This window comes from Melospiza georgiana, chromosome 12 (genome assembly GCF_028018845.1).
Source record: "Melospiza georgiana isolate bMelGeo1 chromosome 12, bMelGeo1.pri, whole genome shotgun sequence".
NCBI lineage: Eukaryota > Metazoa > Chordata > Aves > Passeriformes > Passerellidae > Melospiza > Melospiza georgiana.
In genome coordinates, this window is record NC_080441.1 from 16,729,611 (window position 1) to 16,745,228 (window position 15,618).

Consider the following 15,618-nt stretch of genomic DNA (forward strand, 5'->3'; position numbering starts at 1 on the left):
CAAAACACAAAATTCATTTGACCACCTTGATTATTTTATAAATTTGCCAGTTTTCCCTTTATCTTTACAGACCTAGATGCTACTTCAGTGTGTCATTCCCTGCCAAGAGGACATCAACATTCATCCACAAAGTGCCTTCTGCATCATGCCTGAAGAATAATCACAATCTTGTCCTGAACAGTCTCCACTAAAAGCAGCCTTGATAAATCTAGCAGGCATAACAAATATGCACTGTTGGAGCATCAGTGGTTTATTAGGGAACAGACCTAGTGGCAGCTGAGATTAAACACTGCGCCAAATACCACTTCTTGATTTACATGGCTGATACCAACCAAAAATACATTAAATCTGAATTTAGACATGGCAGAGAAGAGTTACAGGGTCTTTTTAGTAATTCCCAAAAAGCCCTTCCCTATCCCACCCAAAATTAGTTTCAGGCTTTGTCTGTAATTTACAGGATCCTATCTATCCAAGGTTTTAAAAGCACCTTAAAGGATTTGTAGGAGCTTCTTTTGGGCCTGCAAATCTGATGGATGCTGATGAATTACAGAATGAGACTGTAAACCAGTATCCCTAAGGGAATGTAGCTGTCTGGTCTGAAATGACTCAGGCTGCACTGAAAAAAAGTCACTCACTGCTGGAGGAAGAAGCTTTCGTCTCGCCATTAGATAAAATTTTAATAGAAACTGAAGGCATGACCTGTAGGATTTTAAAGTCTCTTCGGGTGTTTTCTTTGTCTGATCTTACAGAATTAAGTTTTTCACATACTATGATATGTTTAAAATCAAAATACAGATTTAACTATTTTAAAATACTTTTTTTTTTAAAAAAAAGGAACCCCTTCTTTACCAAAAACAGATTGGCTGCCTTTCCTTGTCTGTCCCTGACTGCACACTCCAAGGCTCAGACATCTTTGAAAAGCCTATCCCACAGCCAAGTCTGGCTTCGAACCCAGGGATCTCTAGGACAGGATTTGACATCCAGTTGGCAAAATATGGATTTCCAAACATGCCACTGATTTTCACATGGCCCAGGCACGTAACATGTCCAGGATAAAGTTCATATTGCAGCTCCTTCTGCTGACTAAACTGCACTTCTGATGGAGGCACCAGAACCCATGGTGAGACCACAACAGACACACAAAAACCAGATTTGAACAGGCTTATGACAGCACTATGTGTATTTCTGTCCCTATTATTGACCAGGGTGTGATGCCACAAGCAGCCATAGAAAAGATGCAGGATTCTCACTTATTTCAACCCCACCTTTGTACCCACTTTGCCACCGTGATGCCCACTCGTGGTGTTTGCATCACCAACTGCAGCTCTTCTCCATGTGTATAAAAATGACCAAAATCCTTGATCAACAGGAAGCAGATATTCCATTTCTCCTTCTAAAGATGGAATACAAATACAGAAGAGAGCTGACAAGGTTTGTGATGAACACTCAGTTGAGCATTTTTTGTCTGGGTATTACCCAAACCAACAATAATCCCACCAGCAGGTTCTGTTGGCCTGAACAAACAGTAAAAATCTCTATTTGCTGACAGCAACACCCCTCAATAAACCAACCCTGCAGTCCTGCCCATAGCTGGAGCTCCTTAATCCCCAACATTTTGTGAATCTGACTCAATAAAAACTCAAATATACCCTCCAGAATACCACACATTATACAAAACTCCCTCTGGGGATATCCTTTTCCAGAAGCTTTGAATACTTCAGATCTCTCTGATTAATAAGTGATAAGTTGTGGTTTATTCATCTGCTTCAGCCAAGGAACACCTGGTGCAGAGCAGGCCCAGGCTTCTCTCCAGTTTCATGACTGAGAGAAGGGCAGCAAAGAGTCTGGAATGCTCCCAGGAATTAACCATCCTAAGAACATGAGCCCTGCCAAGCCCATAATCCCCGGGCAGCAGAGCCCTCCTAAGTGTGCTCAGCAGAACTGTGCATTATCCTCTGAGAAAAGAGATTTCTCTGCTTAAATGCAGCACTTAGAATTAGTGATTTGAGTGCTGCTGTCACCCCAGCTTCCCTGTGCCAGCTCCTGACCTCACATTCACCTCTGCTTCCCCACCTGAAAAACAGAAATAAACTATCAGCCACTGAAGTGCGGCAAGGCTTGGCTTTCATCTGCATTTGACCTTCATCTGTATTATTTTCACAGTGAAAGAAAGTGCAAATTTGCACTGTGTTCTGTAGACACCTGAGGTGCTAGAGCATATTTTTTATTAACAAGTTGCATATTTTAAAGTAAGCTGAAGAGATTCTTGATCTGTTTGATACAGTACCATTACCCTTAGTTCCAGCTGAGTCCTTTTGAGCTGCTCACTGCACAGCACAGCTGTTTGTGGATTTACACCACTGTACACCAAAGGGAACAGTGGCATGAAGGCAGAGCTCTTGTAGGGTTTGCTCCCCAGATGTGATCCTGGGCAGCTGTGCAGATCCACACACAGCCTCTCCAGCTGTGCCCACACTCACAAGTGCCAAATGGAATCTGCCTTTTCTCCGTTTGTCTCATTGCACCCAAACTCCAGCAAATAAAATCCGTGCTGTATTCGATTCTAAAACTGGAGACAAATTTCCTTGGAGAGACACTCCAGAGGAGCAGTTCAGAGCAGCAGCTCTTCTCAGCATCATCTCTGCAGTCACAGCAGCACAGCTCCAGGGAAGAGGAGCTTTTCTTCCCTTCCTCCCTGACCTAAGGATGTGACCTGAAGCTTTAACTTCATTTAAAAACCACTTCAACTAATGTCTTCCCTAACTCAGTTTATGAGCCTCAAACAGCAGCAAAATCGTCATTCAAGTCCCTCAGTGAGGCACACGCATTTTCCAGCCAGGAACACACTTCCCACACTGTATTTCACATCCCACAGTGGAATTTTACCCAAACCTTACCATGGTGGCAGCAGGATTGAGCAAGCATGGGCTGAAGACCTGTGAACTTTGCAGCTTTGAACTGCACTATGTGGCCAGGAGATAATAAAGAAGAGAAATCTTAAAGGGAATAGAGATACCATGGAGGGAGGAGTGGGCTCTCTGTGGGTTTCTGTGCCACATCTGTCTGAGCTAAGCCTGTAATGAGAAGTCAAGGTGTACAACTGTGCCAGGCACAGAATTGTGACTGACAGACACAGCATGAGAGCAGAAGATGTGCTCAGCATAACAGAAGGGATGGGAAGGGGATGTGAGATCTTGTCACGAGCAAAAGAAACAGCTCCAAGAAGAACATTGCTCCCCAGCCCTAAGCACAAAAATCTGTGCACAAATATTTTCAGGAGCACGTCTTGAGCCAGCAAGCAGCTGTGCAGAAATCCCACTGCAAGCCATGAGAAGGTACAATGGACAGCCAGGTCATTAATTCCAAACAAACCCCAAAAAGGCAGCCCCAAAAAGACACATTCATGCACTGGGGCTGGGGAGCATCACCCTGACAAAATCCCTGGTGCCGAGGACAGTGTTGGTTCAGTGCAGGGCCAGCTCAGAGCATGAAGTCCTTTTTACACTGCAGAGCCAGAGCCCACAGGGGGATGAGCATTGTCACCATGCCAGGCTACTCCAGACGTGTCACGATTCCTGTGGTGCCACCAAAGCAGCCAAGGCATTTCCTCAGTGCTCCTGCCTGCCCTCAGCAATGGCTGGGCTGGCTGCAGACCTCAGAGATGCTGTCATGACCATCATATTTGCCATTTGAAGGCAGGCTTGCATCACACAGAACTACTCCGAGTGCATGACACATCCCTGTGGTACCGATTTGATGGAAGCACAAGGAGATTATTCAGCTCCTAAAGAAGGGATGATCTCAGCAAAGATAAGGTTTGTCTTGGAGAAGGTTCCTTAGAAAAACCCTAAGCTCCAGATGAGCGCTAATCCTCCAACCCTCTTAGATCAGCTCCCTGTGACAATACCAAAAATGACAGGCTGTGCTTTCAGGAAAAGTTATCCTTCCTCAGCATGCACCAGCAACTTTCCAAGGATAATGAACTGTGGGCAGAAGTCTTTTGAGAAAAATCAAGAAAGCTGGATTGAGGCCATTTTAAATGTCTAAGTGTTAACAGTTATTCCAGGAACAGTCTCTGTGGGCAGCAGTCAATTATTCTGGCTGTTAGATCTGCAGTTGCAAAGTTGAGAATGTGCTACTGTGCCCAGCTTTTGTGTTTCATGGAATTTACCAGGGCTGCAGCAGGAATTAAGTGGACTTAACACCATGCAGAGTTCATTCCATATGGTGTTGGAGGAGGCCTTGAGTTTCAAATGCATGAACTTGCTGCTGCTTCATGAGTTAAAAAGATCTACTCCAGTTAGAAAGATCTACTCCAGTCAGAAAGGCCTACTCCAGTTAGAAAGATCTACTCCAGTTAGAAAGGCCTTCCATAGTTAGGCCTACTCCAGTTAGAAAGATCTACTCCAGTTGGAAAGGCCTACTACAGTTAGAAAGGCCTACTACAGTTAGAAATATCTACCTCAGTTAGAAAGATCTACTCCAGTTAGAAAGGCCTACTACAGTTAGAAAGGCCTACTCCAGCATGGCAAAATGAGCCCTGGAAGAGCTCCCTTCCCTTGGCTCCTCCATGAACAGAAGCACCTCTTGCTCTGCTGGAGAAGTGGAAGAAATGCCTGATTAGAAATCATCTTCAGAACCACAAGATGCCCCTAAAGAATTTTGGGACCACACCAGTCCTGGCTGCACCTAGCTGGGGTAAGCAAGCAAATAAAACAGAGCCCCATGGAGAAATTTTGTTCTGTAGGATGTAATTAGCTGAGCTATCAGGCCAGCAGACACCCACAGAAAACAATTCCACAGGTTATTAAGGTTTCAGTATGAAACTACAGGAACTTCACTTTCCCAGGCAAACTGGAACACACACATTGGGTGGAGGTTCCAGGATGTTTCCTATAAACCCCTCAGTCCCAGCACACACCAGACTCCTCAGTTCCAGGGTGGAGCCCCTCCTATGATTACTTTAAATGTTCCTGGACAAGATTATGGAAAATATTCCCAAGGGCATGACAGGATACAAAAAGCTTGGAATCACTTTGTGGAATATCTCACACAGCCCAAGAACATTTGCAATAAAACCACACTGAGCAAAACAAATCCTACTCAGCTTTTTCTGGAGTTTGATTTGAAACAAAGACAAATTTCAAACAAGCAGCCCAGGACAAGGCATAAAATCCACCTTGGGATGTGCCTTGCCTTCCCTCCCAGGTTGTGCCTCACTGTCCATTATGCCAGGAAGTTGAATATGGGAAAGCAGCAAAATTATGAAGAGAGCCAAAAAAAATCCCTTATGTCCGACAAAGAACTCATTTATGGGACAATGGGAACTGGAAGAAGTGACCAAGAGCAGCATTTCCTAAGCCACCTTTGCTGCTGAAGTCCATGCACAACATCAGCTTCCACCTCTACCCAGCTCTCCATTCCAGGACAAAAAATAATCAGAGCTGAGGTGGGGCAACTTCTCATCACATGAAATCTTCAAGAAGAGGCTCAAAATGAACAAAACCACCACATCCAAATACCAAAGGAGCTAAATTTCAGCTGAAACTTGGATGAAAAATGTGGATTGCTCTATGATCATCATGAGAAAGGCTGCAAAGGATGGCACATGATTATTTTAGCATCTTTCACATGCAAGTTTGATCACAGCCCAAGGCACAGAATTATCAGTTACAAGTGACTCACCAGTAAATGCAGATCTATAAATCAACTTCCCAAAGCCCTGGCCACTGGAACCAATTCTAAATGAAGGGGAATAAAGCCCACATGGTGCTATTTTCCAAAAAATTCATCTGCCACCATAAATAGCAGCACCTTAGGCCAACATTCACTCCTGACCCAGCCAAGGCAGTGGGATGTGAGTGGAAGGATGAGCTGGAACAGGATTTGCCTTGCACTTGACCAGCACAGAAGTTAAGGAGGAATGCAGCTCTAAGCAACATCAGCAGGTGCGTTCTTTATTTATATTAAAGCTTATTATTATATTATTATTAATTATTATTATAGTTTATTATTTATTTCTATTAAAGCCGAATGCTGAAAGTAGGAAATCAGGATTGAGACAATGACTACAGTGATGGAAGATGGCTGCTAGGACTGAAGAGGGGAAGAAAAAATGATCATTGGGAGGATTTTGAGAGAAAGTCACTGGGAGATGAGACAGCTGCCTGGAAAAGAATGGAAAAAGCAGCCTGTGACCAGTGAGGGAGAACTCAGCTGGCAGCAAAAGGCACCTGTGTGACAGAGCTCTGAGGGCTTCCAAAATGTGAGATGTTAGGGTGCAGCACAGGAAAAGACCAAGAGGCTCAGCCCAACAGATGGAAGGAATGTGACAAAAGACATTAAAAACTTCACTTGTTCTCATTATGGGAGTAACCTTGAGTGCCAGGGAAGAACTCTGGGTCTGGAGAACAAAGGGTGATTCCAAGCCCCAGTTAATTAGCTGCACACCACGTGGGTTTTATTCACCTGAAATCTCTGTCTCTAGATATTGATGCTGTGCAATATCATTCTCTACCCTTCAGAAGTACACTCAGGCTACACTATGTAAGTACATTTTTCAATCAGAAGTAATCAGGTGAACATGATGTGAAATATTGTCAGTAATTCACAAGTTTTTTCCATCAAACCACTGAGATGAGCCTCTTTGATGACTTTTCCTAGATTCTACCTGTTTATTGGAAATTACAATGATAAATTAGTCCCATTATAGCAACAAGGACTGGTTTGGTTACCCTCAGTCTCCAAGCAGAAAGTCAGATTATAAAGCAGACATGCCCTGGTTATGTGTGCACTGTTTTGGTGTGTCACAGCAGAACTACTCCCAAATTTTGGGTTTCATGCATGTATTTGGTATTTTGGCACACAGGTATTTTGTACATAGCTATGCACACAGCCAAGCTGAGGGCAGAGTTCACCACAAGGGCTGGTTATACCCACAGTGTTGTAAATTGCTTTTCTGCAACAGCAGTGTAGGTCATCCCTAGAAATATGGGATCAATAACAGCATGCAGACCTACTCTGGCATGGTCAAAAATGGATTCCTTTGTCTTCACTCTGCTCAGGTTTTATTTTCGTAGATGATGCTCTGCTGAGGACACAGCCACAGCGACAATCCCATTTTGGTTTAGTGCCTCTTCTTCAGTGCTGTTTTGGCAGAACAAAGCCAGAACCCAAATGCCAGCATCTCCTGTCTGTACTTCAACCAGAAAAATGTATTTTCATGAAGTAGGCACCTCCTTACCTGCAACAAAACCCTTTTAAAGGAGGTGTAACAACTAAAGCTTCCTTAACTGACAAAAATCAGGCTGAGTATAAGAGGAGGAAGAGGGTAAAAAGAGAATAAAGAACTGCATTTTCTCCTGGAGTTATTTCTGAAGATTTGCATAAAACCTAGGACAAGCAGGACTGAGAGCTGCCATTAGAGAAAGGCTGTGGCCATGTTAAGAGACCAGAATGAAACATGGCAGAATCTCTAAAATTAAGAGAGGCCACACCTCCCTTCGACAGCTGTAAATGGGCTGAGAATAACTCCACCAGGAAGCATCGCAGCTCTGAACGGCAGCGATTTCTTCCCAGGAAAACTCTCCTCTATGGAAACCAAGATTTATTCCACGTCCTTGTCCCTGAGAAGTATTTTTGGGAGATGAGTATCCTGCCTGACAGGGAAGGAATGAGAGGGAGAGCTGCTTTAGTCAAGGTCACACAATGACTCGCAGCGACGCTGCCCCTGCAGTTCGTGCCTCACTTCCATTGTCTTTCGCTAAAGGCAAAAGCCTCGTGGATTTTTTGGTAGTCACCAAAACTGGCCAGGGATGTCTGCTGGGGATAAAAACACCAAGGAAAAGGGAAGAGCACCTCCCCTCCTGCAACAGGATATTCCAGGTCCGAACAAAGAATGAATGGATTGCTCGGGGAGGAGAAAAGCAGCGTGGCTGTGGTGCCCTCTGTCCATCCCACTGTGCTGTGGCAGAGCTGCCCTCGGGCAGGATGCACTGCCCATCCATCCCTGCGATGCCATCCCAGGGCTGTGCTGACCTGCCGGGAAATCGGCGAGCAGGGCAGCACCCAGGGCTGGCAGCTGAGCAAACCTTCCCCAGGGCACCCCTTCCTTCCGAGCAGCACCGATTTAGGCTCATCCCTCACCCCGCAGAGCAGCAGCCACAGCCCCTGGGGACACGGGGACACCTCGGCCCTGCCCCGAGCACCCCCGGGATGCTCCAGAGCCAGCGCAGGGACCGCTCCCCAAAGGCAGCGAGGCGCTCCCTTCCTCACAGCCCTGCAGCGCATGAACTCCCCGCGCCCTCCGTGCACATCTCTGACAGACACCCAGACCCCCTTACAGACCCTCCAGGCCCTCTTACAGACTCCCCAGACGCCCTTAGAGACAGCCCCGCACACCTCCACACCCCCTGAGCACGAACTCCAGCGCAAAGAAACCCCCACAGCTCCCGTCATTAACCCTCCTCACGCATAAACCCCAAATTTCACCAAGCGCAACCTGTCAAAAACGCCCTTCTCTATTCACGAGCCTCGCTCGTTAAATCTCCTTTCTAATCAGGCTGTGTGAACTCCCAACACATCCCTGCATAGCTCCCCAAACAGAGACCCCCGCGCCCTCCCAACCCCCCTCACATCCCAGCACCCCTCTCCACACCCCCAGCTGCCTGCCCAGCCCATCCCACACCCCTGAGCACACACATGGTGTGTGCCATACCCCAAAACCCCCGATACAGAGCACACAAACCCTTCCCAGCCCATCCCACACCGCTGAGCACACACACACCGTGTGTGCCATACCCAAAAACCCTATACAGAGAGCACAAACCCTTCCCAGCCCGTTCCACACCCCTGAGCACACACATCGTGTGTGCCATACCCAAAAACCCCGATACAGAGAGCACAAACCCTTCCCAGCCCATCCCACACCCCTGTGCACACACACTGTGGGTGCCATACCCCCAAAATCCCCACACAGAGCACACAGACCCTTCCCACACCCCTGTGCACACTCACACCGTGTGTGCCATACCCCAGAAACCCTACACGGAGCACACAAACCCTTCCCAGCCCATCCCACACTCAGGAACACCTCAGCCCCTCTTCCCTTTCATTCATCCCCACCCACTCCAGTGGGAAACCCAGCCGGGCTCACCCCAGCCCGTACAGACATGGGGACACCCTGAGGCAGCCCCCGAGGCATGGACACGGACACACGGACACGGCCAGGAGCCGGACACACGGACACGGTCAGGACACACAGACACAGCTAGGAGCCAGACACACAGATACGGCCACGGGTCAGGCACGGACACAGCCCGGAGGCGGACACACGGACACGGCCAGAAGCTGGACACACGGACACAGCCAGGAGCCGGACATGGCCAGGGGCCAGATGCATGGACACGGCCAGCAGCCGGACACATGGACACTGCCACGAACTGGACACACCCCTCCGGCCGCGAGCCAGACACACGGACAAGGCCTGCAGCCGGACACACAGACACAGCCAGCAGCCGGACACACAGACACGGCCAGCAGCCGGACACACAGACACAGCCAGCAGCCAGACACGCCCCTCCAGCCACAAGCCAGACACATGAACACAGCCAGGAGCCGGACACACGGACACGGCCACCATCCGGACACACGGACACGGCCGTGAGCCGGACACGCCCCTCCAGCCGCACACCTGCAGGCACTGGGCACACAGCAGCGGTGGCCCCAGCCCCGGGCAGGCACAGCGGGCTCGGCACCCCCAGAGCCGGAGCAAGGTGACCTTGCGGGCAGCCCCGAGTGCTGCAGCCCCCTCCCCATCCCTCCCTCCTCCTCCTCACTGCACCAAGGGATGCTGATGGATGCTCGTTACCTTCCTCCAGCTCGTCCATGCTGCCGATCTTCCTGGAGCCATCGATGGTGTAAATGTAGCGCACGCCCTGGGGCAGGTTGATGTTGTCGGACAGGGAGCGGGTCAGGTCCGCCAGGAGGGCATCAAAACTTCGGAAGCGGTCGGAGGACACGGCGTATACAATCCCCTTGAAGTAGCGGTCCCCGTTGCGATAGAAACGAACCTTCTTGGCTTTCTTCTCGTTACTGAGCGCCTGTAAGGTCCGGGTTCTGTAGAAGCTACAGTGAGCGCTGTGAGTGGGGCTGGGCAAGCCGTTCATCCGTGTGCCTCGCATGTTTCTGGACGCCTTGTCTCGTTCGTCAAAGTGTCCAAAATCAAGTTCCATAGTTTGGTGAGCCCTAAAGATCTGAAGCTGAAGGGCAGGAAGGAGATGGGGAGAGAAGGAGGGCAAAGGGACGGGTTAGAGCCGCGATCCGGAGAGCAAAACCACGCTAAGGCTGTGCCTGGAGCAGGACAGATGCATTTGGGAAGCGCCCCCTCCCCTGACCCAGATTTGTATCGATTCTGGGGACTGAGAGTAGGAGGGGTCCTCGCATTCTGAAAGGGATCCAACTACTGGGGGCAGGGAACACGTTTCCAGAGAGCTGCCTGCTCCTCCTGCACCTGGGAGTTTTCAAAGTGCAGCAAATTGGGACTCGGGGCCAAAGGGATACATGGCAATCACAACTCAGCCCCAAAAAACTCATCCAAACACCAGTTGGCAATGAATTAAACCTCTGAGCCCTGTGAGGTTTCCTTTGGCAACAGAAAACAAGGAGATCCCAGTAAGTCAGCCCTTCAATCTGTCGAATCACGGAAGGACCCAGAGCATCTGAATGTTTAACATTAGAATAAACTGGCATTTATGAAAGAATGGTCGCAGGGGAATAAGCAGTTTCTTTGTGACAGCCTGTTCAATAAGGGTTAGCAATGAGATCCAGCCCACCCTTCCCCCTATCCGCAGCCCCCTCCTAGCCCATCAATCAATTCCCAGGACCAGCCTACATCTCCAAGAAGAAATGACTGCAAAGAAAAAAATCTGTCATTGAAACGCAGCTTCGGTAAGCTCTTTTCAGCCCGAGCCTCCTCTGAATTGCATTTTCGCTCCCGTTTAATGAGGAGGAGAAAATAAAGGGGCTATTTCCACCCCCCGCTCGCAGCCCTAAGTGATTTAATAGCTGGAAGTGCCCGTGCCCCAGGGACACGCCAACCCTGCTCCTCACCTTTCATTGTTCTGAGCACTGCAAAGCCCAGGCTGGAGCTGACACCCAGCCACCAGGAATTCTGCACTGTCTCTACTTTATGCTCGAGAACAACCCTGCACCAAACCCCAACACAAAAGGAGAAGGAACCCCCTCAATGCTGCAACAGAGACCCTTCCTCTCCCCCAGCAGCACCAGGCGCATGCACCTCTTGTATGCATTTCTCACGTTAACACAGGGCTGAGAGGGGATTTACAGCGCTCGGCAGCCAGCTATAAACCCAGGAAAAGCTGTTGCTATCTCATCCCCGCCCTTTACACTCGCCGGAATGAAGCTCCTTCCCTGTATTTTACAATGTCAGCGTGACCCATGCGAGAAAAAAATCATTGTCCCCAGGCTGCAGGGAGGCAGGTGACAATGCAGGCATTGCACACAGAAACCCCGAGTTGGGAACGTTCCCCCCACGATGCCAGCCGGGGTAGGTTCAGTCTGGTGTCATGCACTGAACAATGAAACAGCCGAGCAACTTCGGGAATGAATCAGAGGATGCCGGGGTTTTGATTTCAAAATGAGCTGCAGATGCTGTAAAGCAGCAAGAAAAGATTCCTCCTTTCTGTTACTTTTCTGCATGCAAGTCACTCAGGAAAGCTCTACTCACCGGTTTTCAGCGTGCAGGGTGGAGATGCTCAGAGAAAGAAAACCAGGCTCACTCTGCCTTTGTTGTCTGAGCTCCAAGCAAGAAATTCCTGCCAGGGTGGATGAGACGCCTCCTAGGTCCTAGTGCCTTGTTCCATCCCCTCACGGTAACTTTGCCTCAGTGATTCTCACTCTCACCATCAGCTGGCTGCTCACGGGCTGTGCTTGAGGGGAAAACGAGGTGCTGATTCCAGCTCTGGAGAGGTCAGCAAATCGGTGAACAAAAGGTTTAGAGGGGCACGCTTGGGGGTGGTGTTTGGAAGGATGCAAATTTCCCCTTGAATCCAGTTGTACCAAGAAATCATCTGGCTCAGCAGAAAAAAAAAAAAAAAGGAAAAAAAAAAAGAAAAAAAAAGAAAAAAGGGAAAAAAGCCAGGATAATTGCCTCAATCCTACAGGATTAGCAGTACAGGGGGGTCACAGTCACAATCCCACAGTGTGGCACAGTGCTGGCACAAGACACCTGTGCATTAGGAAGGCAAATGAGAAAATCTCTGACCAGTAGAACTGGGCACAGTCCTGCTCCTGTGCTGGTTTTACACAGCATCTGTGGTTTACACTGGCAAGCAGAAAGGGAGAATTCACTTGGTGGTTCTGCATGAGGTGCCCCTGAATACTTTTCCTCTGTTAACATTGGACACAAGCCAAAGCCCGAGTGCTGAATCCCAGTTCATTCAAATCCCCAGGGGCTTCGGGATGGAGTCATCCAGCACGAGCCAAACCCAGCGGATCCAGCGTGGCTCATATCCCACTGTAAAAGAAGTTTATTTTCTGATTCCATTACAGGACGAGCCAGCTGTTAAAAAATTGCACTGAGCTCTTTCACTTTGACAGCAAAATTTTTCACCTGCTTTCTGGGTGGAGATTCCTGTGCTGCAGCACCACTAACCCTGCTCCTAACCCCACTGGTGCAGGCCTCATCTTTGCATTAGAAAAGAATAGGATTTGGAAATGGGAGAGGTTTCCCATCTGTAGAAGGAAACCTTTCCTAACAACACTGCGTCTGTTTCGAGTGAAAACATCAGATGTTGTCATTTTGGCACATCCCAGCAGTATCACATTTACACAGAAGGAGTTGGTATTTATTCCAGCTTTGTCTGCCCTGTGCATGATAGTCCAGGCAACACTGACACAAACCCACTGAGAGCTCCTCTCTGTCTGCCAGCAACTTTCACACATGACATTTGTAAAAAGTTTCTTATTCCCTGAAACCAGCCTTTTATTCAAAGGCTCCCACACATCCTCTGCTGGGGCTTTTGGCGGCTCCCTTGTGTGCGTGGTCAGATCACTGCAGAGGAGACAGAGCTGCTCTCCTCCCTCAGGAATCAGCCCTTGAGAGGAAGAACAGGGTCTGCCCTCTCCAGGGTATATTTCAGTTAGGGGTATGTGGGACTTCAAACCTTGTCTTTCCCATTTGGTCCTATTTTCTGAATTAGATAATTCCTGGCTGCTCATCACCATGAGCTTAATCTGTCCAGAATTAACAATTCTTTCCTTTAACACAATACTGCTGTAAATATAATTCTGCCTGTGCTTTAAAAAATTGCCAAAAATATAAATCATTCAGCATGTGCCAAGTAGAGCGGCAGCAAGAACAGAGGAAAGGAGAGTCTTCATTCAGCCTTCAGTGGCACACAGCTTTGACAGAGAAGAGGAAGATTTTTGGGATGATGGCTCAGGATCCAGGTACCACACCAAAGAAACCTGGCAGGATGATGTAGATCCAGGTGGAATTGTACCATAATGTGTCAATCTCCCAAATTTGACTTGTATGGGAAGTTCTGAGGGCAGCAAAAGGTGCCAAGCACCATTAACAGATGGCTCTTCTTTCTGCACCCCAGCCCATGCCCTGTGTGAGATGAGCACATGTGCATGGACACCTCTGCTCAGGACAGGGACAGAAGCTTTTTGAAGCACAGGCACTTCCTTTGAAAAGCATTTTAAACTAATTATTCCAACAAGAGAACTGGAATTTGTCTCTGACTGAAGGATAAGGTTTCTACAGGAAATCATGGTAATGTTCATCTTGAATAAAACCTTGAGTTCCTCCTAAACAGTGCCCAGAAAAACCTCCTTTAATCCCTCCACAAGACCAGGAGGATCTCACAAGCCAGAGCACCATCAGAGGTGAAGAGCCCAGGATCCAGACTGATTTCACATGTCCTCAGTGAAATCACACCATATTTGCTTCTCTCCAAGTGAGAACAGAATCACCTCGGAGCACAGACATCAGCCCAGAAATCAGCAGCAGTTTCTTGAGGAAAGCAAGGGCCTGCTCCTGACTTCACTTCTTCTTCAGAGCTTCTTCCCTGGCCTTAAGGAGTTAATGCCAGTCAAAACATATTTACATCAGAAGAGACTCACCCTCTGAGACATCACGCTCTAAACAATTTTAGGCAGTGTGAGTGATTGAGACTTGGAAAGAAAATTCCACTTCCCATCAATAATTTCATCTAGTTGCAAAGGAAGGATAAATTTAGCTCTTCCCATTAAATTATCTACTTCAAATCAGGTGAATCATCTTTCCTCCAGGAACGTAATATTTAGACTTTTGCCTGTGTCACTAAATTCATATAAATACATGTTTGTTGACATTGCTGAGCAACTGTGACACTTAGGAAAGGGACAGACTGCAGTGACAGGGATTGTGTGATGCTGTGTGCCAACTTCTTCACATACATCTAGAAAATCCAGGTTTTAGCATCACCAGGATCTGCAGTCTCAAATACTCTGTGTCAATGCCCTGTTGCTTTGCTGTGCAGCTTCCTGACATGGATAAAAATTGCCTCTAATGGCACAGCACATTGTCTGAACAGGAGATAAGGTAGGGTGATAAGCAGCCAAGGTCTGGCTGTGCCACAGAAACACAGAAAAATCAAGTGATCATTGGGTTAGAAGAAAGTCTTGGATGAGCATCTCCATGTCAGTCTATTTGGAAGCACATGTTTAGTTACATTTCTGACTTTAACCTCTGTGGTTCTGGACTGTGTAGAAATTGTCATCCCTGATCACTGCTGTCACAGCTCTGCTTGATGTAACTTAAACACCAAAACTCTCTGAAATGACAAAATTGTTATTTCAGGGGTCTGACAAGGGTGTCAAGGCACTCACAGCTGAAATCCCATCAAGTCAGTGCCTCAATCTCAACCCTATAGAGCAACATCCTTTAAATTTGAATCGTCAAAAGAGCTGAGAGTTCATCAGAGAGTTATCCTATATCAGGATATAAAGTTCCTCCTACAGAATACTACGAGCTAACAAGCAATGGGGACTTGGCAGACTTTCACCACATAACATTTGTTTCCTTTGGAGATTTATTTTTATAGGGACCACACACACATCTGAAAGGCTTTTAAATAGCAAAGCTGGAGAGCCAAAGTCAGCCCAGGCAGTGGGGAGAGGAGGGTGGATGGAGGGTCACCTCCAGAGCAGCTGCCCCTCTGCAAGCCTTGGAAACATCTGCAGGGGCTGCTGTCCCAGATATCATTTCATGAAAAATCCTTTCCTTAGGATTTTTGCCTCCTGAGAAGCTGAGAAGCCTCAGGAACGAAATGCAAACAATGGTTATCTGCTGCTGTGGAATGCAACAGGTGCATCTGGGATTGGTCTCATGGTTGTTTGTAACTAATGGCCAATCACAGTCAGCTGGCTCAGACAGAGAGCCCAAGCCACAAGCCTTTGTTATCATTCTTTCCTATTCTATTCTTAGCTTAGCTAGCCTTCTGATGAAATCCTTTCCTCTATTCTTTTAGTATAGTTTTAATGTAATATATATCACAAAATAATAAATCAAGCCTTCTGAAATAGGGAGTCAGATCTCCGTCTCTTCCTTCA

At 47.7% G+C, this 15,618-nt stretch overlaps 1 protein-coding gene across 2 annotated transcripts in view; it reads right to left on the bottom strand.

Annotated features, from left to right (window-relative positions):
* Positions 1–11,982, bottom strand: part of DCX (doublecortin) — an 84,524-nt gene extending 72,542 nt beyond the window's left edge. For both annotated transcript variants that reach the window (XM_058032426.1, XM_058032425.1), the window contains exons 1-2: positions 11,747–11,982; positions 9,869–10,259 (exon numbers count right to left, since the gene is read on the bottom strand). In XM_058032426.1, coding sequence (XP_057888409.1) covers positions 9,869–10,232 — 364 coding nt within the window. In that variant the 5' untranslated portion in view covers positions 10,233–10,259; positions 11,747–11,982. The remainder of the gene's footprint in view (positions 1–9,868; positions 10,260–11,746) is intronic.
* Between the last annotated feature and the right edge of the window lie 3,636 nt (positions 11,983–15,618).